The 20,993-nt window shown below is 40.4% G+C and overlaps 1 protein-coding gene across 3 annotated transcripts; it reads right to left on the bottom strand.

Moving 5' to 3' along the window:
- Nucleotides 1-3,870: 3,870 nt before the first annotated feature.
- LOC127569987 (pregnancy-specific glycoprotein 22-like) lies at nt 3,871-20,632 on the bottom strand. 3 transcript variants are annotated; one of them, XM_052015124.1, is made up of 7 exons: nt 20,498-20,632; nt 18,334-18,746; nt 17,895-18,239; nt 13,913-14,002; nt 12,492-12,611; nt 11,681-11,769; nt 3,871-5,903 (listed from the first exon to the last, which is right to left on the bottom strand). In XM_052015124.1, the coding sequence occupies exons 2-7, from the start codon at nt 18,386-18,388 to the stop codon at nt 5,781-5,783; spliced, it is 822 nt and encodes a 273-aa protein (XP_051871084.1). In that variant the 5' UTR covers nt 18,389-18,746; nt 20,498-20,632; the 3' UTR covers nt 3,871-5,780. The 3 variants fall into 3 exon arrangements, with proteins under 3 accessions (XP_051871084.1, XP_051871085.1, XP_051871087.1); XM_052015125.1 differs by lacking the exon at nt 11,681-11,769; XM_052015127.1 differs by lacking the exon at nt 11,681-11,769 and having other exon boundaries at nt 5,787-5,943.
- Nucleotides 20,633-20,993: the final 361 nt, after the last annotated feature.

Below are 20,993 nucleotides of genomic sequence, written 5' to 3'. Positions count from 1 at the left end.
GATGTGGACTGTTTATAAGTTATTTATTTATGAGATGCAAGTGTGACTGACAAGACCAGTATTTATTGCTCATTCCTAATTGCCCTTAAGAAGGTAATGGTGAGCTGCCTTCCTGAATCGTGTGGACCTTCTGGTGAAATTACTTCTATAGCATTAAGAATGGCCACAAATATCACCATGAACCCAATGCAGGTAGGACACTACATTGTTGCTCATTAGAATGATTTGAATGCCCACCCAGGACTAACAACACCTCAGCACCAAGCTCTGATTTCATGAGTGGTTAGCAGTAAGACGCTGAAGTGGAGTAACATGACTCCAGGCATCACACAGGAGAGTCCAGCCTTCACAGTTTTTGAATGTTCTCCTGAGGACTTGATGTAGAAGGTGAAGAGGAGGAGATATATTCTGTTAGTAGAGAGGATCAAGAACCCTCTAACAATATGCTCAGAGAGCAGGAGGTGATGGAGCTGGGCTTTCAAATGTGCGTATTGGTATTGGTATTGGAATTGGTTTATTATTGTCACTTGTACCAAGGTACAGTGAAAAACTTGTCTTACAAACCTATCGTACAGGTTAATTCATTACACAGTGCAGTTACGTTGCAGTGCATTGATGTAGTACAGGTAAAAACAATAACAGTACAGAGTAAAGTGTCACAGCTACAGAGGAAGTGCAGTGCAGGTAGACAATAAGGTGCAAGATCACAACAAGGTAGATCGTGAGGTCAGAGTCCATCTCATCATATAAGGGAACCATTCGATATTCTTATCACCGTGGGATAGGAGCTGTCCTTGATCTTTTCTGCAGCCTGCATCTCGTTAACTGAAACTATAGTGAACTTGGTTCTGGAGTGGAACTGGTATGGTTTGGACTGTATACCCATTTGCCCTGTAGATTAACCCTATTCCAGTAGGAAGCTTATTGGAGGTGAGGTACAGCACTGTGATGAAAATAATTGAGAAAAGCATTGGGATGATGATGCGGCTTTGCTTGTCACCAGTCTGCGCAGGAAGTGGGTCTATTGTGGACCTGTTGATCAAGCTCGTATGCCTTGTGAAATGGATGTAAAATGGAGACAAATTTCTGCGCTCAGTCAAATTTGAGAAGAAAGTTGAACAGTCCTGTTTGATTGATTGAGTCAAATGCTTTTGTAACATTAAGAAAGGCTACATATACTGGTTGTTGCTGTTTCCTGGATCTCCCTTGGAGTTGTCCTGTGGTGAAGATCATGTCCATTGTGTTTCTAGATGGATTTAGGAGCAGCTCCTTGTCCACTGCGAGGAGGTAATTGAGGAGGAGCCTGGTGATGACTTTCCCTTGGTAGGCACCAGGGAAACCCCTCAGGAAGTACCACAATTTGACGTCTCATTTCTTGAAAATGGTCACAAATACAGCGTCTCTGTGGTCTTCTGTCATGTCTTTCTCTTCTCAGAGTTGACAGGTGAGTTCTGCCCTGTCGAATCTTAGAACTTCAACAGGAATTTCAGTGCGTTCAGGTCAAGGGTAGAGTCACAGTTGAGTTCTTTGAGGAGCTCCTTCCACTTGATGATAAACATCAATCATCCAATCTGTGGTTTCCCATCTATAATTCCGCCAGGATCAATGAAAGAATTATATGGGAACAAAATGTAGGAACTGTTAGAAACAATAGATTCCCAAAAGAGACTTAAAGTGAAAACACACCAGAAGAGAGACAACAGAGAACAGAAAGGGAAGGAGTACCAGTCCTCCCCAGGTTCCAAAGATCTGACTTATGTACAGCCTGTACATAGGGACGAGCAGTTGGGAGACCGGTGGGATGGATTTGCCGGCTGCTGCGGGGCTGCAGGAATCTTCTGCTGTGTGGGAACTCAGTTCGCCGCTTTGGTGCAAGGTTGGGATGCAATGTTCTATCTTCATAGAGCATGCATGAAACAAACCATCCTTTATTCCATACAGAGCAGCAACATTACTGAGTATGGATAACAGTTTTTCTCTGATGACAATATCTTTGCATCTTGCAGAGAAATCTGAATGGTTGAGTTAAACGCCCTGGTTTAACTGCACATTGCCTATGTTTTTATTTGAATATATTGCTGGGTGATCACATTTCCAACTTACAAGTTCTTTGGGTTACAAACAGTCCTCAGGAACAGAAACCCGTCGTAACCTGGGGAGGACCTTCAGGCTGATAATGGAGCCAGAAAGGCAGTACCAGACGGGAACCAGGAGAGGTCACTGTTGCAATGATTGACCCGACAGCAGTCACCAGAGTAACCTTATACAAAGATAAGGAGGTGCAGAAAAAAGGCTGGAGGAATAAACAGATGTCAGAGGGAGCAGATGAGGGGGTGGACCAATGGAGAAACAAGAGTCGTAGTGGCCCCAGCCTGGATTAGAAGGATGTTGGAATAAATGTACCATGGGAAATGCACCAAGGAAGGCAGAGTATGAATCCTCTGACAGAGCTGGTGGTGACCAGGACTGGGTAGACATGCAGGGAGATTCTGTGGGCTGTGTGTCATATTCATCCCAGCACCAGCTGAAGGGAGAGACAAAAGCAGGAATCAGCTGTGACCACAGATACGCTACAGATTCTACAAATGGACTTTGCTGGACCTTTGTTGGAAAGTAAGGGAAAAGGTTACTGACTGGTAATCACGGACCATTTCACCCACTGAGAGAAAACCTTCCTGATAAGGAACTGTACTGCTGGGACGACAACATAGATTCTACTTCAGGAAATCATTCCACCAGGATGGATTTTGATTGGGGATGCATTATATGGGGAAGGGGATGTAGGAAATAGGAAAACTTTTAAGAATCTAGCAATGGCTCCATATTAAAGAAACAAAGGACTGCAGATGCTAGAATCTAGATGAAAAACACTATGATGCTGGAGGAACTCAGCAGGCCAGGCAGCATCCATGGAGAAGAGCAGGCGGTCAATGTTTCGGGTCAGAACCCTTCCTCAGGACTGAAGATAGGAAAAGGGGAAGCCCAATATATAGAAAGGAAGAGCAGAGCATTGATAGGCGGACAAAAGAGTGAAGACGGGGTGGGCACAGGGAGATGATAGGTAGATGCAGGTAAGAGATAGTGATAGGCAGGTGCGGGGGAAGGGAAAGCATACTACTTGTCACTCCCATGTCACTCAGTCATGGTAGAAATGCTGAATCAGAGAACCAAGCCTCAAACTAATTGGGTTAGAATGGCAAAATATGTGAAGGACTTGAGCAAACAAACATCTAAGGGACAGAGCAAAATAATATTAATTTATTGTCAACCAGGGAACTATAGAGGGAGGAAATGAACCTCCTGCTACTGGGGGGATCAAGTTATTGTCAAAGAAATACGTGGAAGGGCAGAATTTTCCCCCATTGACTGGACAACCTATGGTGCGGCTATCCGGAGATTTTTGTATTTCCAGAAGTTCTTCCCAATTATCTCATTTAAAGTAGATCAGGGACCTGAATATCTGTGCCGTTCTCTCAGTTGTCTGTCATAAGATCCACAACAACCCAAAATGCCAAAATGAATAGGCAAGGGCCATTGTTTCCTGAAGTTACAGTGGACACTGGCGCATATGCCTTTAAAATCACTTTTTGGTTTATGTTTAAGAGTCACTAGCCACACTGGAAAGTGTATCTCATATTTCTTCTGATGCAGAGTAGACAAATAATATCAGAATCAATTGCTGAAAATCAGGTATTTATGCTCTTTACAACAGTAATGTGCAGGTAGCTCATCCCCTTCACTGAAAAATGAATAAGAAGATATCTAAAGACATGGGCCTTGAACCAAAAAGAGTTTTATTTATAAAAGACAAATGAACACATAGTACCTAGATCAGTAAATGTATATATTTCACCACAGTCCCTGGTATTTAATTAACAGAAAGCAGGTAAAGAGGTGCTCTGCTGGGCATTTAAAATTCTGATGGTGTAAATAAGAAAAAAATGATTAACTCCAGTTGGTGAGTCAGTAACTAGAGGATCAAGAGAGAAGCTGTGCTTTTTCATATATGTAAAGTTATTAGGAATTTGTTTGCCTTACATGTGCTAGAGAAAAAGAGCAAAATACACATTAGTTTTTGAAAGAAATAGGAACTATCTTTTGAAGTAGGTAGGTGGAAATGAGTAGCTTTTTTTCTTGGAAAGCTAGCAAGTACATGACAGACCATATGATTTACTTCTGCACTGTAAAATTCTAAGTTTCCAAAAGTCATTTTGGTCAGAATTTGGGTACTGAATATACAAGCCATTTTTTTTTCAAGAAGACAGAAATACTCTATGTGATAAGGTCAAGTTACATATTAAGGCATTGAAATTCTTTAGACGGAATTCTTGACAATTATTTGAGGATACAAATCATTGCTGGACACTGCATACTCCATGGTGAATTTTACAAGTTCATTATAAAGCCACAAGCTTCATATGGTCAGTGGGTGCCAACACCCACGCACATGCTCTTCAGGCTGCCAGACCAGGCTAGTAGATGCAGCCTTGGTTCCAGGGTTAGTTGTCCTCCCCATGTAATCCTGAGCTCTGCTGCTCCTTTATAAGAGGTAAGGCTTGGAAGCACTGCCCAAACAAATACTCTCTGGTTTCCCAGATTATGGCTGGGACCTGCAATATCTCATTCCCAACTTGGATTATAGCCCATCTGTGGCACGTAATCCCAAGTGTGACAAGAGTGTGTAGATAGCCCCTTATTGAAGGCTTGATTAAAGCAAAATTGATTATGTTGACATAACTGACTTCATTACATTTTTCTAATGATTTCTGGCCTAGAAATTCAACTGCACCATTTTCCTGCCATTAAGATAGCACTAGCAATTTCGTCAAAGTTTCAAAAACATTGCCTGTTATAGGGGAGGCCAGGCAAGGAATGAGTGCGTGATACAATGATCGGAATGGGATTTCAGAGTCCTCCGGGGGGACAAAATAGAGACACAAGCTTCAGAAGAATAGTGTGCACAGGAGGCAGCCTCCTTGTGCAAGGGGAACTTATGGGTGAAAGGTGCCAAAGAGACATGAATGCCCTCTGAACACAAAAGTTGCATTTATTAAAAATGGAAGATTCCCAATTTGCTTGCAGAAGCAATCTGCACTTCTGCAATGCGTCAGTAAGCTGGGTAATGTCACATGGAGAAATCTCGGCAGAGATGTGAGGAAGGATCCTGAGGCAAGGTTTCTGAGAGTGAAGCTTACCCTGACTTTGGGAGAGTGTGTTGTCCAGCAAACATAAATGCTTGCACAGCCCCTAAAGTCAAAGTCAGGGAAATCCTATTCTTTTACCCATTTCTAATTTGATAACATGAAGTCGTGTCTCTTACTGTAGAGTTTCTACTGGCATCTCTGGCCACTCAATTTGAGGGAGATTTAGCTGAAACCACCTTGGGATAGTGACCGGCATCCCAATTTGGGTCAAACCATTTAAGTGCAGCACTTTGCTTAATATTGCAGGAGCGATGTGTCTGACCACTTAAGTTACACTGAGTTTGAGCCTTCAGTATTATTAGAAGCTGGGCTTTCTGTGAGCAAACACAGCCTGATATGATTCAGACTAATACGGTTTAAATCACACCAGAAACAAATTTTGAGCATTGCATTATGTTTGATGTTATACGGGCAACCTGAATGCCTGAAAAAACATAGCTAGTTTACAAGAAAATCTCACATCATTTTGTACCCACCTTATAGCCAATGGCATTAACTCACACAGAAATGTGCACAAAACCAGTTTATACACTCTAAAATCATTTTCACCTGCACAATGTCATTTGTTTGCTAATTTCACAGATGAACTTCCAGGCCTACATATTCACACTTATTCTGGCACCTTCCCCATTTTTTCATAGATGTCATCATTCGTACTTCTTTTGATTCCATATGATTGTGCAGCCTTGTTTCTTTTATCTGCTTGGACAAAATTGTACCACAAAATAACTCTTGTCTTCTAAGAAAATGGAGACAAAATCACATTTACATTTAGTTTCACAATGAACTTGGATTATAAAGCGCAATGTGTAAATTCCTCCAGACGAGGAGGTTCAGTACATTGATTTGTGAATAAGTGATTCTGAGCGTTACGTTTTCATACCCTTAGATATAGCAATGAACTGAGGGTCACTAAAAACTGGTTTAAATTTAACAGGTGTTAAAATTATCCTGTTAGTGAAATAAATAAGCTATGGATTAAAATAGTAATTTTGAATTATATTTCCATTTTAGCACAACAATATTTGTAATCACTCCATGTGGGAAATCATGTGTAATGGGAAGTCTGCACAATAAAAAAAAACAACTGGTTCTTGCCCTCCCAAAGGATACAAATGGGCTACTTTGTTAGCATTTGGCTATGCGGGTACAGTGGCTAAGATAGAGTCAACATGGGAAAATGATAAAAAGATAAATTTACAAGCTCGTTATGTCATTACACATAGCATTCATAACAAGACAGATGAAATGATGTCACAAATAGAAATGAATGGATATGATTTGATAGCTGTTACAAATGCCTGCTTGCAAGGGCCAGGGTTGAATATTTCAGAGTATTTGACATTGCAGAGATAAAAAAGTAAAAGAGATGGTGTAGCTCTCTTAATAAAGGATCAGATCAGAACAGTAATGTAAAATGATCTTGTCTCAAAGACTAAGATGTAGGGTCAGTTTGAGTAAAGATAGAAAATAACAAATGACAAATCACTGGTGGGTAGATTCTCTCGTTAGATATGGGCATTGCCTGGCACTTTTGTGGTATGACTGTTACTTATACCACATGTTAGCCCATGCCTGAATGTTGTGGAACCCACCAAGAGAAAAGGTAATTACAGATGTGGCCATGCACATTGAGACAGGATTAACTAATAATCCTAAAATAAAGAAAGCTCTGGGGATATTTTAATAATTTTATAGTGAATATAGTTAAATAGTGAAAAACTTTTTAGTAGGTATAATAGTGAAAAACTTTTGCCTGAAGCCAGTGTCTTAAATTTAAATAAAGGAAATAACAGTGCATAATTGCCAATATGGCCAAAATGGTCTCAGAAAATAGATGAAAAATGTAAAATGGTAGATAAGGAGTGGCAGATACTGATGAGAATATTTCATAATCCTCAAATTATATTCCATTGAGAGATAAAGACGATGAGAATAATGCAAAATTGGCCAACCAAAGAATTCAATCTCAGTGTCAAAGTGAAAGAAAAGGCATATAATGTGCGTGTTTAGTTAGTGGTAGGTCAGAACACAGGGAAACATTTAGAAACCTGCAAAGAATGATGGACAAGTAATAAAGAGAGATAATATGGATTGTGAAAATAAACCAGCAAGAAACATAAGAATGAACAATTAGAACTTCTTGTTTGTTATATACACCAATGTAGTAGGTGTGATTAGTAAGACTGCAGATGACACAAAAGTTGGTATTGTGGATAATGAGGAGGATGGCCTCAGGTTATAGAAAAATATTGATCAGCTGGTAAATTGGACAGAGCAATGCAGATGGAACTTAATCCATATAAGTGCCGAGTGATGTATTTTGGGACGTTAAGTATGGGTAGGACATGCACTAGGGCCCTAGGCAGTGTTGGAAGACAGAGGGACCTAAGGACCTAACCTCACCAGGATGGGCAGCATGTATAGTGTGTCCTTAATTACTCTGAAATGAAGAGGCAATCAAGAGTCTACTACATTGGTGGGTCTGGGCAAGACTTGGTAAGGATGGCAGATTTTATTTCTTCAAGGACATCAGGGAACCAGAGGTATTTTTACAGCAACCTGGTAGTTTCATAACCACCACTTCTGATATTATTTTTCAAGCAGATTTATTTAAGTACTTGCATTTGAATTCTATAGCTGCCATTGTGGATTCAATCTCAAGTCTCCAAATCAGTGGTCCAAATCTTGATGCTCATCCAGTAACTTAACTGCTAAAACAGCATAGCCAATTCTGGAAATGTCCCAGTGGATTGGAAAAGTCACAACGTAACACTCCTATTCAGGAAAGTATGGAGAGGGAAAATAGGGAACCATAGGCCAATTAGCTCAACATCCATCATTGTGAAAATGTTGGAATCCATTTAGACTTCGAGAATATAACAAACAGGATAGATAAATTGGAACAAGTAGGTGTAATGTAGTTGGACTTCCAAAAGTCTTTTCCTAAAGTGCCATTTATATGGTTACTGCAGAAACTGAGGAATTATGGGACTGGGAGTAAGACTGCAGCATGGAAAGGGGATTGTCGACTCAACAGAAACTAGAAAGTAAGGGCAAATGGATCATTATCAGCTTTGAAAACTGTAACTAGTGATCTGCCACAGGTTTCAGTGCTGGAGTCTCAGCTATTTGCAATTTATATTAATGACTTAGATGAAGCGACTATATTAGAGCCAAATTTACTGATGGTACAAAGGGACGCAAAAAGTCTGCAAAGGAAAATGATAGGCCTAATGAGTCAGCAAAAGTTTGTATAACATGAGGTTGTTCATCTTCACAGAGTAGCATTGTTTAAATAGATAGAGCCACAGAACATCACTCCACGTAACAATTTGGCTGCTCTTGTATATGAAGTTAACTTGCAGGTATAGGAAGTAATTAGGAAGGCTAATGGAATGTTGATCTTTATTGCAAAGGGAATGGAATATAAATGTAGAGAACTTTTGCTGAAATTGTACAGAGTACTGGTAAGACCGTGTCTGGAGCACTACATTTAGTTTTGGCATCCATATTTAAAAAGGTATATTTGCATGGGGTGTTTTCCCTTGTTTGGGAATCTAAAACTAGGTGGCAAATTTCCAGAATAAGGAGTTGCCCTTCCAAGATGAAATGAGGAGGAATTTCCTCTCTTGGAGTGCTGAAAATCTTTGGAATTCTCTACGCCAGGCAGCAGCGAAGGTTGAATATACTCAAGGTTGAGCTGGACAGGTTACTGGCCTATGGGCAAGCTGAGGCACATGGTAAACAGGCAGAGATGTGAGGTCAAGGTCAGACCAGCCACAATCCTACCGAAAGGCGAAGCAGGCTGGAGGGACCACGTGGCTTACTTCTATTCCATCTCGTGTGTTCTTAAAAATCTTTATGGTTTCCAAGTACAAATCTACAAACCTTTTTGGTTGTGTTATCTTAAAGGGAGTGCCATCAGCAAATACAGCAATTTATGTTTAAAGTGCAGATTCTAATTATTTGACATGGTACTGGCAATAGCTTGGCAAGGTGCAACCAGCTTGTCAACCTCTACTGCTCCCTGGGGCCGAGAAGTCCAAAGATTTACAGCTCTCCAAGAAAAGGAGTTCCTCCTCAGTTTTATCTTAAGTGGGCAACTCTCTGTTCTTGGCATCATATCATTAGGACTCTTTCTATCTTCTGCTTATCTTTCCATCAGCTGAGAGAGAGATGTGGTTAAAGTTGAGGGCAGTTTCTCAGACTAATCCCAAACACTTTCACTTTGATGTGATGTCTGAAGTGTTCAATGTGAAAATGGTGATATAACTTGGGATTTGGGTCCTGATCTGACTGCTGAAACCACTGAAATTTGGAGGTGTGAGAAACTGTCTGGTGGGAGCCTTCACACCGCTGGGGAACACAGAAAGGGTGCCTGGCTATGACTCATGGAAACGTTCCGTCTGGAATTTTTTTTAAAAACTGAACGCAAAGTATTTGGTTAAAAAATGTGCAAATTTCTAAAACTTAGTCATTGAAGCATGCCAAAGCAAAAATGACCAATTGTAACTCAGGTATGATGGCTATTTTATATCGGCAACTGCTGTATTTGGCAGCCTAAACCATTATCATTAACATTTGCCAATCAAACTCTGTCAGAGCAGACTCCCTTAAGCTATTCTCCAGCTTGCTTTCTAAATTTCCATTGCAATGACAACATAGTCTAAGATTCTGATGTTTTGAAGTCTGCCCTGGACCAATTTTACTTGAAAGCTACAGAAGTATATCTATAATTGTTTTAAAACTGTTATTTATAATTTCATCCCTGGCATCTATGTTTTCCTCAATAGCTGTGGAACACTGTGTCGCTGGCCTGGTACAGGTGATAAAGAATGAAAACAGCTTCTGCCTGAAGATTCTTTTAGTCAATTTCAGACCTTTCTTTACAAACTACCATTGAAGATGACAAAATCAGGATTCTGCACCCAACTCAATGTAATGCTTTCTTCAGAGTTCACCAATCTGCCTTTCAAAGCCAAGTTAAATCTCATTTGTAAGAGCTTGGAGCTTTAGAGACAATAACTCTGACTGTGATTGTGTAATTTTAAAAAAGTCGTTCTTGAAATGTTTTGTTTCTTGAAGTAAACATATTCTGTTTACAAATTATTTTAAGTTAGTAGGAGTGCCAAATATGTTCACAATTTATCCTGTATTTACTCTAAGGAAGTAGTTTTCTTTTTAGCAATGATAATGGTTTACATACTGGTGTTGCCTAAATTTTGCTTTTATGACATTTACTAGTGCGGAAGTTGATAGACTGAGTTATTTCATACTCTCTGTATGAATCATCTGCAGAGTTGACTTTTGTATTGCACGCTATCCTTTATAGTCCATTCCATTGTATAGATGTCAGGTCATTGCTAGACTCTTTTCATGTGTGCACAATAATGTAAAGAGCATCACATAAAAAAATGTTGAACGGCCTTCTGGTTTTTCCGCCCAAGAGGTGTCTGTGGTTGATGTCTATGATATGTTCTGTATTTTCCAAAGTCATAGAACAACCAATCTTATTAACAAAACAACAAACTGAAGATGTGACTATGAAGATTACATAAAAATTATTTTATGTCTAGTTACTTTATATTAATATAACTTCCCAAAGCAAGTTTTCCCTCCTATATATTGGGCTTCCCCTTTTCCTATCTTCAGTCCTGAAGAAGGGTCCTGACCCGAAACGTTGACCACCTGCTTTTCTCCACAGATGCTGCCTGACCTGCTGAGTTCCTCCAGCATCACAATGTTTTTCATCTAGATTCCAGTATCTGCAGTCCTTTATTTCTCAAGTATAATACTGACACAAGATTATTCACAATGTAATGCTGGTGGAAATGCAAATACTATAAAAGTTTGCAGAATAAAAAAATCAGAAACTTTTGTTTCATTTTTCAAAGCCAGTAAATTCTTGGGTTATTTTTAATGGTTATGAAATATGCAAAAATGTTGCTGGATTCTCCATGAAGTTATAATGGGCAGACACAACCAGAAAAGACATTGTTACAAATCCATTAAAAAAGTAGAAATGAAAAAAGAGAATACTGGAAACAATAAACAGGTTAAGCAGCGCTTGGAAAAGAGAAACAGAACTAATATTTCAGGTCGAAGACCCTTCATTAAAACCTGAACTGTTGATTGTTACCAGGATTTTCTGTTTTCATATCTAGCATCTGCAGTTACTTGATTTTTAATTTAAAAGATAGCACTGTGTTCAGTCCTCCCAATACAATCACACCTGTCCATTGTCGACTAATTATTTTGCTAAAAATGAAATATCAATATCTGAATAAATGCACCTTACTTTTGCTCTATTGTACTTATTGTTTCAATGTCACTTCTTCCGCCTCCTCATTTAATCTGTCATTGTTAACCAAACCTTTGGACTTCATTCCGAATATGCACTTCTCTAACTCAGTGTCAATTTTTAGATCTTAATCTCAATATATGCAACACACACATAAATAAATGCAACCCACACAAAATGCTGAAGGAACGCAGCAGGTCAGGCAGCATCTATGGAGGGAAATGGACAATCGACGTTTCGGATCGAGACCCTTAATCAGGACTGGAAAGGAAGAGGGCAGAAGCCAGAATAATAAATGCACATTTTTTTTGTTTCTTTTAAACATGGAGGTTTATCTCGGTGGGAGTTTTTCACAAATTTTCCACTGGTGTTAGGAGAACAGCAAAAAAAAATCTCATTACCTAATTCCTCATATTGTCATTTATAGTCTTTCAGGAAAACTTCATTGGCACATCAATGAACCAATTATTAACCTACTTTTTCAGAACAAAGTGCAAAGTGGGGCCTTACTGTTAATGAGACTAAATCACTCATATTAAGTCAGTGTTTATATTACTGGTTTGCTAATAATTTATTTAATTCATTTTTAAACCTGAACATCAGGGCATAGTTATTTCTAATTCCTGCAAAGTGATGGGAGTGGGCCTTTATCTTGAATCACTTTCTCTCTGATAGACTCAGTGCCTTGCTAGTTCATCTCAAGGGGTAGTTAACAGCCAACTACACTGGTATGTGACCAGAATTCATGCAGACCAGATGAGAATTTTACTGAAGGACATTAGTGAACTTGCTGATTTTTTACACAAATCTACCACTAGAATGTATTTCACCGATATCAAAAGTTTCTGGATTTCTAGATTATTTTTTATAAATGAATGTAATTAATTCTTTATTTCCTATGTACAACTGAGTCTCTGGTTTGTATTTAGTATAGAATCGATCTTTCTCTTAATAACATAGCAATATATTTTTTTCTATTTTACCTTGCCTTCTTGACCTGCAAGACCGCACAACCGCCCATATTGATATACTTATAATGATCAGCAGTCCTACTGCTATTCCAATGAGTACACCTAGGTAAGCACAATTTGCTGAAGTGTAACCTAAGAAAGAGAGGATAATTGATGAGAAAGTTAGATCAAAAGATTTTCTATAAATATAAATTGATTCAAAAGAGTAAATAAAACTCCAATAATCCGACACTCTCTGGATTTTCATTATGCTGGATTGGCAGATTTTCTGGACTATTGGAGGTCACTCCCATTAATACCCCAATATATTCTTAATTCACTTTGTTGAGATGTTACATGGTGGTACAATAAATTTTCCAGTGAATTTAAAGGGAGCATGGGAAAGGGCAGTAGTGATTTTAAAGGGAGCACAGGAAATAGAGTCCTGGTATATTCAAAGGGAGCATGGGAAATGGGTCCCTGATGAACTTAAAAGGAGTGTGAAAAACAAGTCCCTAGTGAATTTAAAGGGAGCGCGGTAAACAGCAGATTATTGGAGTTCTCCTCTCAAACAATGGCAGTGAGGATTGCGCAGGTGTGGTAGAACAGTACCCACCAACATTGTCTCCACAAATTTCTCTCCCAAATGTCCTCCCCTAAGCCAACATCTGCAGCACTGAGACCCTAGTTACACTCAGTCAGCTCCATTGGACAGGCTAGGATATTTCATGCCTAATGAAACCCTCAGAACAGACTCTCAGTTCTGAGCCTTGTCATGGGAAGAAAATTAAAGAAAAGCTTCAAAGATGTGCTCAAAGCCTTCTTGAAATAAACAACTTCCACACTGACTATTGAGAATCCCTGGAGAAGTACTGAGAACAGTATTGAGGACTCAAGTCCATGCACTGGGAGCACACAGAAGCCCCACAGTATGTACATGGCAGAAGGAGTGCATCGCCTTACAAACCACCGAAACGCCCTCCCCATTGGGAGCCTCCTTCCTCACCTGTGGAAGACTGCATTTCTCTGATTGACTTAATTAGTCAGCTCAGAACCCATAAAACTGGAGTGGAAGAAAGTAATCATTGTGGCTGAGGGAATGACTAACAAGAAGTATAACTGTTTACTCAATTGTGCTTCATATTTTATCTCCTAGGAGATTACAGATAATTTCCTTTCAATTTGATGAAAAGATTGTAGCTTCTAAATATTATAATCCAGTAAATAAAGGAAATATTTGAGAGAACTGCTTTAAGAGAGATAAAAGAACTGGTTTGGGTGGAATTAGCTTTAGCAACATAGAATACTAAAAGTGAGAGAAATATTATCTTTTACTCCATAATAAACCAAAGTAATGTTTATAAATTAATTTGCTAAGCCTGGATTGTAACATGGCTAATTACAGAAGATTTTTTTTTAACAGGTGTAATTATCAGATCAAACCTCATTCTTACCTTTGTTGTTGACATGGTGGGTTAAATTGAACTCTGCATCTGGACTCTTTTCATCCACTGGTGTCTCTATTCTCCCAAAACCAACACTTCCTTTGAGAAATTAATGAGAAACATGAATGGGCATCCTATTACTCATGTACATGTTGGAGAACTGCATTTAAGGGCATGCATTTAAGGTGAGAGGGGGAAGTTCAAAGGAGATGTATGGGGCAAGTTTTTTACAGAGAGAATGATGGGTGCCTGGAATGCCTGGAGCCTGGAGGTAGATAAGATAGAGGTGTTCAAGAGGATCTTAGATAGGCACATGAATATGCAGAGAATGGAGGGATATGGATCATGTGCAGAAAAGAAAAGGTTAGTTTAATTAGGCATCTTTAGCTTAATTAGTTCGGCACACTATCATGAGCCGAAGGGCCCGTTCCTGTGTTATGCTGTTCTATGTTCTAATTAGGACACGGTCATATGTCATTAGCATGGCGGCATCTTTGCTGCCAGGTCGAGACCAGTGGAGAAACTCTGTAGCCTAGGGTGGGTAAAGCTAATGAGAAAATTAGCAAAGCCCTGCAAAACATGGTTAGGAAGAGGAATCAAGGCTCGAGCTAGTGGCAAGGTATGACACATTGTTGGGCCGCTGTCAGGTTTTTTTGGCTGTTTCCCAGGGACTAATCCTATCAGATGTGACAATTGATCCACACAACAATGAGACCTCCAGGGGAGCCACTCATTGAGAAGGTCAAACAAACTGGCCAGCCATGTTTTGGATATACTTACTGGAATTTTATTAAAGTGAAGTGCAAGATATGTTTTACCCACCGATTAGCACCTTTTAACATCCATGTTGGTGCTTTGCAACACAGAAGTACTGACAGAGTTGGCCAGTGCAGCTGACCTGCTGCTCTGCTTCAGGACCCAGTGCTGAGTCAGGATGGTTCCAGATCAGCCTGAGGTTAGGGACGGGATCTAGCACAGACCCATTCATTCGTAATGCTGGTCCTGGAAGGTACCATGGCATCGCCTCATTGTGTCATGGTGATAAATTTAAATGAAACCATCAACTTTACATGAGAGGTAGATAGATGTAGACAGGTTCAAAACTTAGTTCCCTCTGTCTCTTTCTCCCTTCGGCTATTTCTATTTTTGTCTTTTTTTTTATTCTGATGACTTCTTTGCCTTTTTTCCCTCCGAACTCTAATAGAAGTCCCAACTCAACCCTGAGATCAGCACTCCCGCCGCAGCAGTGTTCTCTCCTGCCGACTCTGTCCAGATCAGATTGATCCAACTGTGGCTACAATGAGTTTCCCTAAGGGTCTCTGTCTGTTCATTGCAACTTCACTGCCAAGTCAACAGAACTCCCCAAAAACTGCCAAATGTGCGGTGCAGTTCCCACAACTTGAACCAGATAGTCATTATATCTGTCAATAGATGATAGTCTGTTACAGTAATTAAGAAACCCACATTAACCTTTAAAAATATGCACGGCACTTTTCAAGTAAAATGATGGTTATACTGGAACTATTCCGAAGTAAAATACTATGTGTATCACCTTGGAAAATTCATTCCATTAAGGTCCAAAAAGAAAATAATGGCTGCAAAAAAACAATTTAGTGAAGAGGAAATGGAGATGAAATACCAGCCAAAGTGCGTTAAGGGAAGCAAACTTAAAATAATGAATCTCAGATTAGAATAATCAATGAAATTGATAGAAGTATACAAGCTTGACATACAAACTTGATGTTCAGATTCGTACGTTAATGCATATAAGTCATTTAAAGGTATGCTGTGAGTATTTCTGTTACTGCTCCCAGGAGGGACTACTTTTAACCTGCATAAGAACAGAAGAAATAAAAGGAATAAGCTATATGACCATGAGTTTCCTTTGCTGCTCAGTAAAATCATTACTGATCCTGTACCTCATCCTATGTTCTGCCCATTTCCCATCTTGTCTGATTTGGGCGGCACGGTAGCGTAGTGGTTAGCGTGACGCTATTACAGTGCCAGCGATCGGGGTTCGATTCCCGTCGCTGTCTGTAAGGAGTTTGTACATTCTCCCGTGTCTGCGTGGGTTTCCTCCGGGTGCTCCGATTTCCTCCCACATCGCAATGACGTACGGGTGGGTTAATTTGGGTTTAAAATGGGCGGCGTGGAATCGTTGGGCCGGAAGGACCTGTAACCACGCCGTAAATAAAATTTAATAATTTGATAAATTTTAATAAACTATCCAGAAATTCTTCAGTCTCAAGTCTTGAATAGATTTAAGGTCTGGGCATCCACTGACCGGAGAGGGCATTGCAAGGATTTACAACTTCTCAGACCCAAGTTGCTAACCTGTTATCAGGGTCATAGAGTTGTACACACAGAAATGGCCCTTTGGCTCACCATGCTGACCTTTTTGCCCATCTACGCTAATCCCACTTGCACACAATAGGTCTGTATCCTTCGATGCCTTGCCTGTTTAATTGCCTGCCTACATATCTCTTAAATGTAGTGATTGTATCTGATTCCACCATCTTCTTTGGCAGCACCTTCCAGATATCAACAACTCTGTGTGCAAAAAACTTACCCCTCAAATCCCATTTAAAATCCCTTCCACTCACCTTTAAGCCGTGTCCTCTTGTTCTTGATCCCCTACCATGGGGAAGATATCCTGACTATCTATCCTATCTATGCCTCTTATAATTTTATATTCCTTTATCAGATCATCCCCTCAGCCTCCTTCATTCCAGAGAAAGCAAGTTCAACCTATCCAGTCTTCCCCTATAACTAAAGTCCTCCAATGTAGGCAGCATCCTAGTGAATTTCCTCTGTGCTCCCTCCAGAGCAACCACATCCTTCCTTTAGTGTAGGACTGCACACGGTGCTGCAAGTGCGGTCTGACAGTGTTCAGTAAAGATGCACAAATTCTGAGACTGTGCACCTTAGTTCCAGACTCACTGGTCCAAGGAAACAGTCTCTAAGAATTTATCCCGGCAGAAGCTCAATGAGGGCACCTTTCATTCTTCTAAACTCCAGGGTTGAGTTCCTTCCTAATCAACCTATCCTCATTGGACAAACCATTTATTCCAGGAATCAATCTAGTGTTGCTCTGATTCTAAGGCAAGTACATCCCAAACTCCTGGGACACCCAAAGTACATCCAAAACTCCTGGTGCAACAGATGCAGTCTCACCAAGGTCCCGTGCAGCTACAGCAAGACCTTCACACTTTTATACTCAAATCCCCTTGCAACAAAAGCTGCCGTGCCATGTGCCTTCTACACAGCAAGGTTTCTCTGTTGCTCATGTGCCACCATGCCCAGATCCCTCTATACACCAACACCTACTCATTCCTCATTGGTTAAAACATTGTCTGTTCCTCCTGCTGAAGTGAACAACCTCACATTGGGTGTCTATGTGTCACCTTCTTGCCTCTTTGCTTAACATGTTTATATCAGTTTACAGACCTTTGCATACTTCTCACAGCTTTTTTTCTCTAGTAAATCTAACAGTTCCAGCACAGATAATCTGACATTCCAACCTTGCATCTCAGATTGTCGCTGATAATTTCAGATTTAATTCATTTTCTCCAATTTACAAGCTCCCCAGATAGCCCTTTAGTTTGCCACTAATCTTTACCAATTTCTTTAAACCGGCACCACCCCCACCGGTGTTATTCAGTCTCGCCGAGCCTCCGCCTTAACGCAGCCCTTCCCCTTTGTTCTGCCCTCCCCTCCCTCTCTTCTCTGGACCCTAAAACTTGTTTATATCTACATTTCCCCATCTCTAATGAAAGGCCATCAATCTGAAACATTAAACTCTGTTTCTCTCTCCACAGACGCTGTTGGGCGGGCTTAGTATTTTCAGCATTTTCTGCTTTAGTACTTTTTTTTCTCCTATAGTTTTATTTTATTAAAGCAATTAAAAAGATATTTTTTTAACCACCTAATGAGTCTAACAGCCCTTTAACATACATGACAGGTTAGATACCGACTACAGGGACAAACTCACTGATCACGTTCACTTTGGTGCTCTGGGTGAACTCTTCTCCATTCTGATTCGCGACGGTGCAAGAATATGTCCCAGAATCGTTCATCTGCACATTTCTGAGGGAGAGCGAACCGTTCGGGTACAAGTAAGCCCGGTGCGAGTAGTGGAAGAGAGATGTGCTCGAATTGCCTGCATCCAATATCAACTTGCCGACATAGTGCGAAGCTGAGCCGTCGGAATACTTCCATTCCACTGTCTGAATCTGCTCAGAAGTGCCAGTAACCGGCGCTGCCAGGAATATATTCCCACTGATCGTTCCGTTTATAACATTGGGGCCGGTTTCGGTGGCCGCCGCTTGCAGTACAACTGAAAAAAGAACACGCACAGGATTAAGAGACAGATTTATCCCCGAACCGAGCGTGAAAAACCAAAAGTGACCCGTGTATCGGCCAGGGGTTACCTTGTAGCCAACAAATGCAGAGTGTCGCCACCGTGGACTTCCGTGACCACTTCATGGTTGAGCCAATTCTGCACCCTTGGTTCAACGCGTCAATGCAGCTGGTTCAGTCGTGCAGCATCAGCAAGTGATTGTCGCCTCTGCTCAGGTAGTGGTTAGAGGAAAGAAAGGGCGAGTTGCGGAACTGAAATGTCAGTCGGCAAGAAAAAAATATTAAAGGTTCAGTCAGTGATTGAGCGAAAGGCAAGCGGTTTGCAATATCGGTTCCTCTAGGGCAAGCAAACACACACAGTGTCCAACGCGGTGGTAGTGGTGGTAGACTTAGGTCGATTCAATGAATGGAATACAATTACATCCGAGCATCAGAACGCTGCAAAAATGCAGCCGGCAAGTTCCCCAAATTCGCCCCTCCGCATCTGGGGTAAAAAAAATAGGGCTGGTGAGTTCCTAAAGGACGTCACAATTTCTTCAACCTGGTCTCACATTGGAAATTGTGATCGGCGATTTCGTTAATACAAATGCAACTCAAATCGACTTCGAATAGTCAAAACTGAATTCAAGGATTTTAGGCTTTATTCAAAATCAGGACGAGTATAACAACGAGTTGTTGGGTTGTTATACAACTGGACAATTCCGATCTACAATAAAAACAGAAGAAAAATGAGAGAAACACTCAGCAGGACAGGCAGCATCTGCAGAGAGAAAAACAGTTAACGTCCTAAATCGAAGACCATCGATTTTCTGATCAATAATATTCTATTAAACGAGTTTAAATGCGCTTTTAGAGTTACTTCGTCTTAATTCCCGTATGTCCAGTCTGAGACCCAATGTGCTGTACGTACCTCATACATATCAGTCACCAATGCAAGTTATCCTTAAGGATGCATTTACAATAATTAACTGCAGAGCAATTTCTGTTTCTTGGTACAAAAGGCTACAAGTTGTAACCCGACCTGACTCTGGAAGAGACAGAATCCCACAACTAGACTGACTTAGGGACATTTCTGAAAATCATAAGAAATTAATTTATAAGTTTGCAATTGACAAATATGTTAACTTGAACCATCGGGAAAAAAAAGTCCTGTGCTAATTGGAGAAGTAGCCGTGGAACTGGAAACTTCAGCTGAAAAGCAAAACACTGCAGATTCTGGAAAGCAAAAAAGGAAACAAAACGGGAAATACTCAGCATGTAGGGCAGCATCTGTCTGGGAGAAACAGATCCAATGTTTCAGAATAATAACCTTGCCTCAGAATTTCCTGATGAAGGATCGTCGACGTGAAACGTTCTCTCTGTTTCTCTCTCCACAGCTGCTGCCTGATATATTGAGTATTTCCAGTACTTTAAAAAAAATCGCAGTTCCAGCTCAGCACCAGGCAATGCAGTGCAAATATTTCTCTTCTGTATTAATTTCGTATATTTGACTGTCAGCTTCCCCTATCTCACGATTGTTGGGTAATTCTAGAAGTGCTAACCCATTGCATGGAAAACCACAAGGAGGGTGTGAAATTAGCGGACCCGCTTACAAATAACTAAAATTACTCATTTATCCAGTTTCCTGGATGTCCGGTACATTAGAGTGAATTCACAATATTCTCTATAAACTTATCATAACCGTTGCAACTGAATTAGCAAAGGTCGGATTAATCAGCTGCACGACATGAGAGAAAACGAAGTACGAAGCACGATTTACCGAACAAACTTTAATGTGGCCGTAAATATACCAGAAAGGAATAGCGTGCAGAGCCCTGTGAACAATGCAGAGTATGAAAAGATGAAGGTATTTGTGAACTGGAGTCTGTTCACCTGCCGCATCCGAAGAATCGATGCACTTAAGAACCCCAAATAAGTAAGTTCCACAGTTCAAACTTTTTTCAGTAGCTTGAATATGATTAACCCATTTGATTCAATTGCTAGTTGGAAATGCAATAGGAAAATAATAAGGACTGTTGAAGTAAAAGGGAAACAGATTCAACTGCTCAGAGATTTATCTTATTATTCAGGCAAATTCGCCAACTTTAATGCAATTATAAAGTCAGGGTACTCGACATTTTCGAGTGGGCAATGTGTAATTTGCACACAGACAGTGACATAACATGAAAAGTGCAAACCAGCAACTGTAAAGCGATTTCAAGTCTTACATCAGCGAATACATATTGCAAAACTCACCCTTTCGCAATGTATTGTTCTTTTTTTTATCACCGATATCAAACTGTCAGTGGAATGTAGATGACGCAAGGGCTTGGCAGCTTCGAGCAGGTTATCACAGTCATGGAATAGGGAGCCTTGTACAGAGGATCTGAACCCGGCCAATGACTATAATTGTCGATCGAGCAATTAGAGATATTCCGATCAACTGTTCCAAAGTGCAAATCAGAAACTATGATCTGATAACAAGGTCACTGCGTGCAGTGCAATTGACACAGTGTTATCAATTGTACTGCACGTAGACCCTCTTCTCTTCACCGCAAGAGATAAGTTTGAACTTCGGAAGTTGTCTTCTCAACAAGTCTCAACACTCAGTGTTATCAGATAAATCTGTAGCAAGCACTTACCCAGGTTCACTCAAGGAACGGGATTTTACAGGGTGAGGAAGGGAAATACACAAGCATGGAACAGTCTGGTTCTACGATACGGAGATAACAGGAGAAGCCAAGTTCTTGAG

The sequence above is a fragment of the Pristis pectinata genome, chromosome 4 (assembly GCF_009764475.1).
Source record: "Pristis pectinata isolate sPriPec2 chromosome 4, sPriPec2.1.pri, whole genome shotgun sequence".
Classification (NCBI taxonomy): Eukaryota; Metazoa; Chordata; class Chondrichthyes; order Rhinopristiformes; family Pristidae; genus Pristis; species Pristis pectinata.
Note: the sequence above shows the minus strand (reverse complement) of the source record. Positions and strands in the feature narration are given on the sequence as shown.

Bases quoted from the DNA above. Each gene is read 5' to 3' on its own strand.
- LOC127569987 (XM_052015124.1), bottom strand. From the start codon at position 18,388: ATGAAGTGGTCACGGAAGTCCACGGTGGCGACACTCTGCATTTGTTGG. The intron at 18,240-18,333 runs GTAACCCCTGGC...TTCTTTTTTCAG, and splicing joins CTGCATTTGTTGGCTACAAG to TTGTACTGCAAGCGGCGGCC. The intron at 11,770-12,491 runs GTAAAATAGAAA...CTTCCTTTCCAG, and splicing joins TTGCAGGTCAAGAAGGCAAG to TCCTGATTAAGGGTCTCGAT.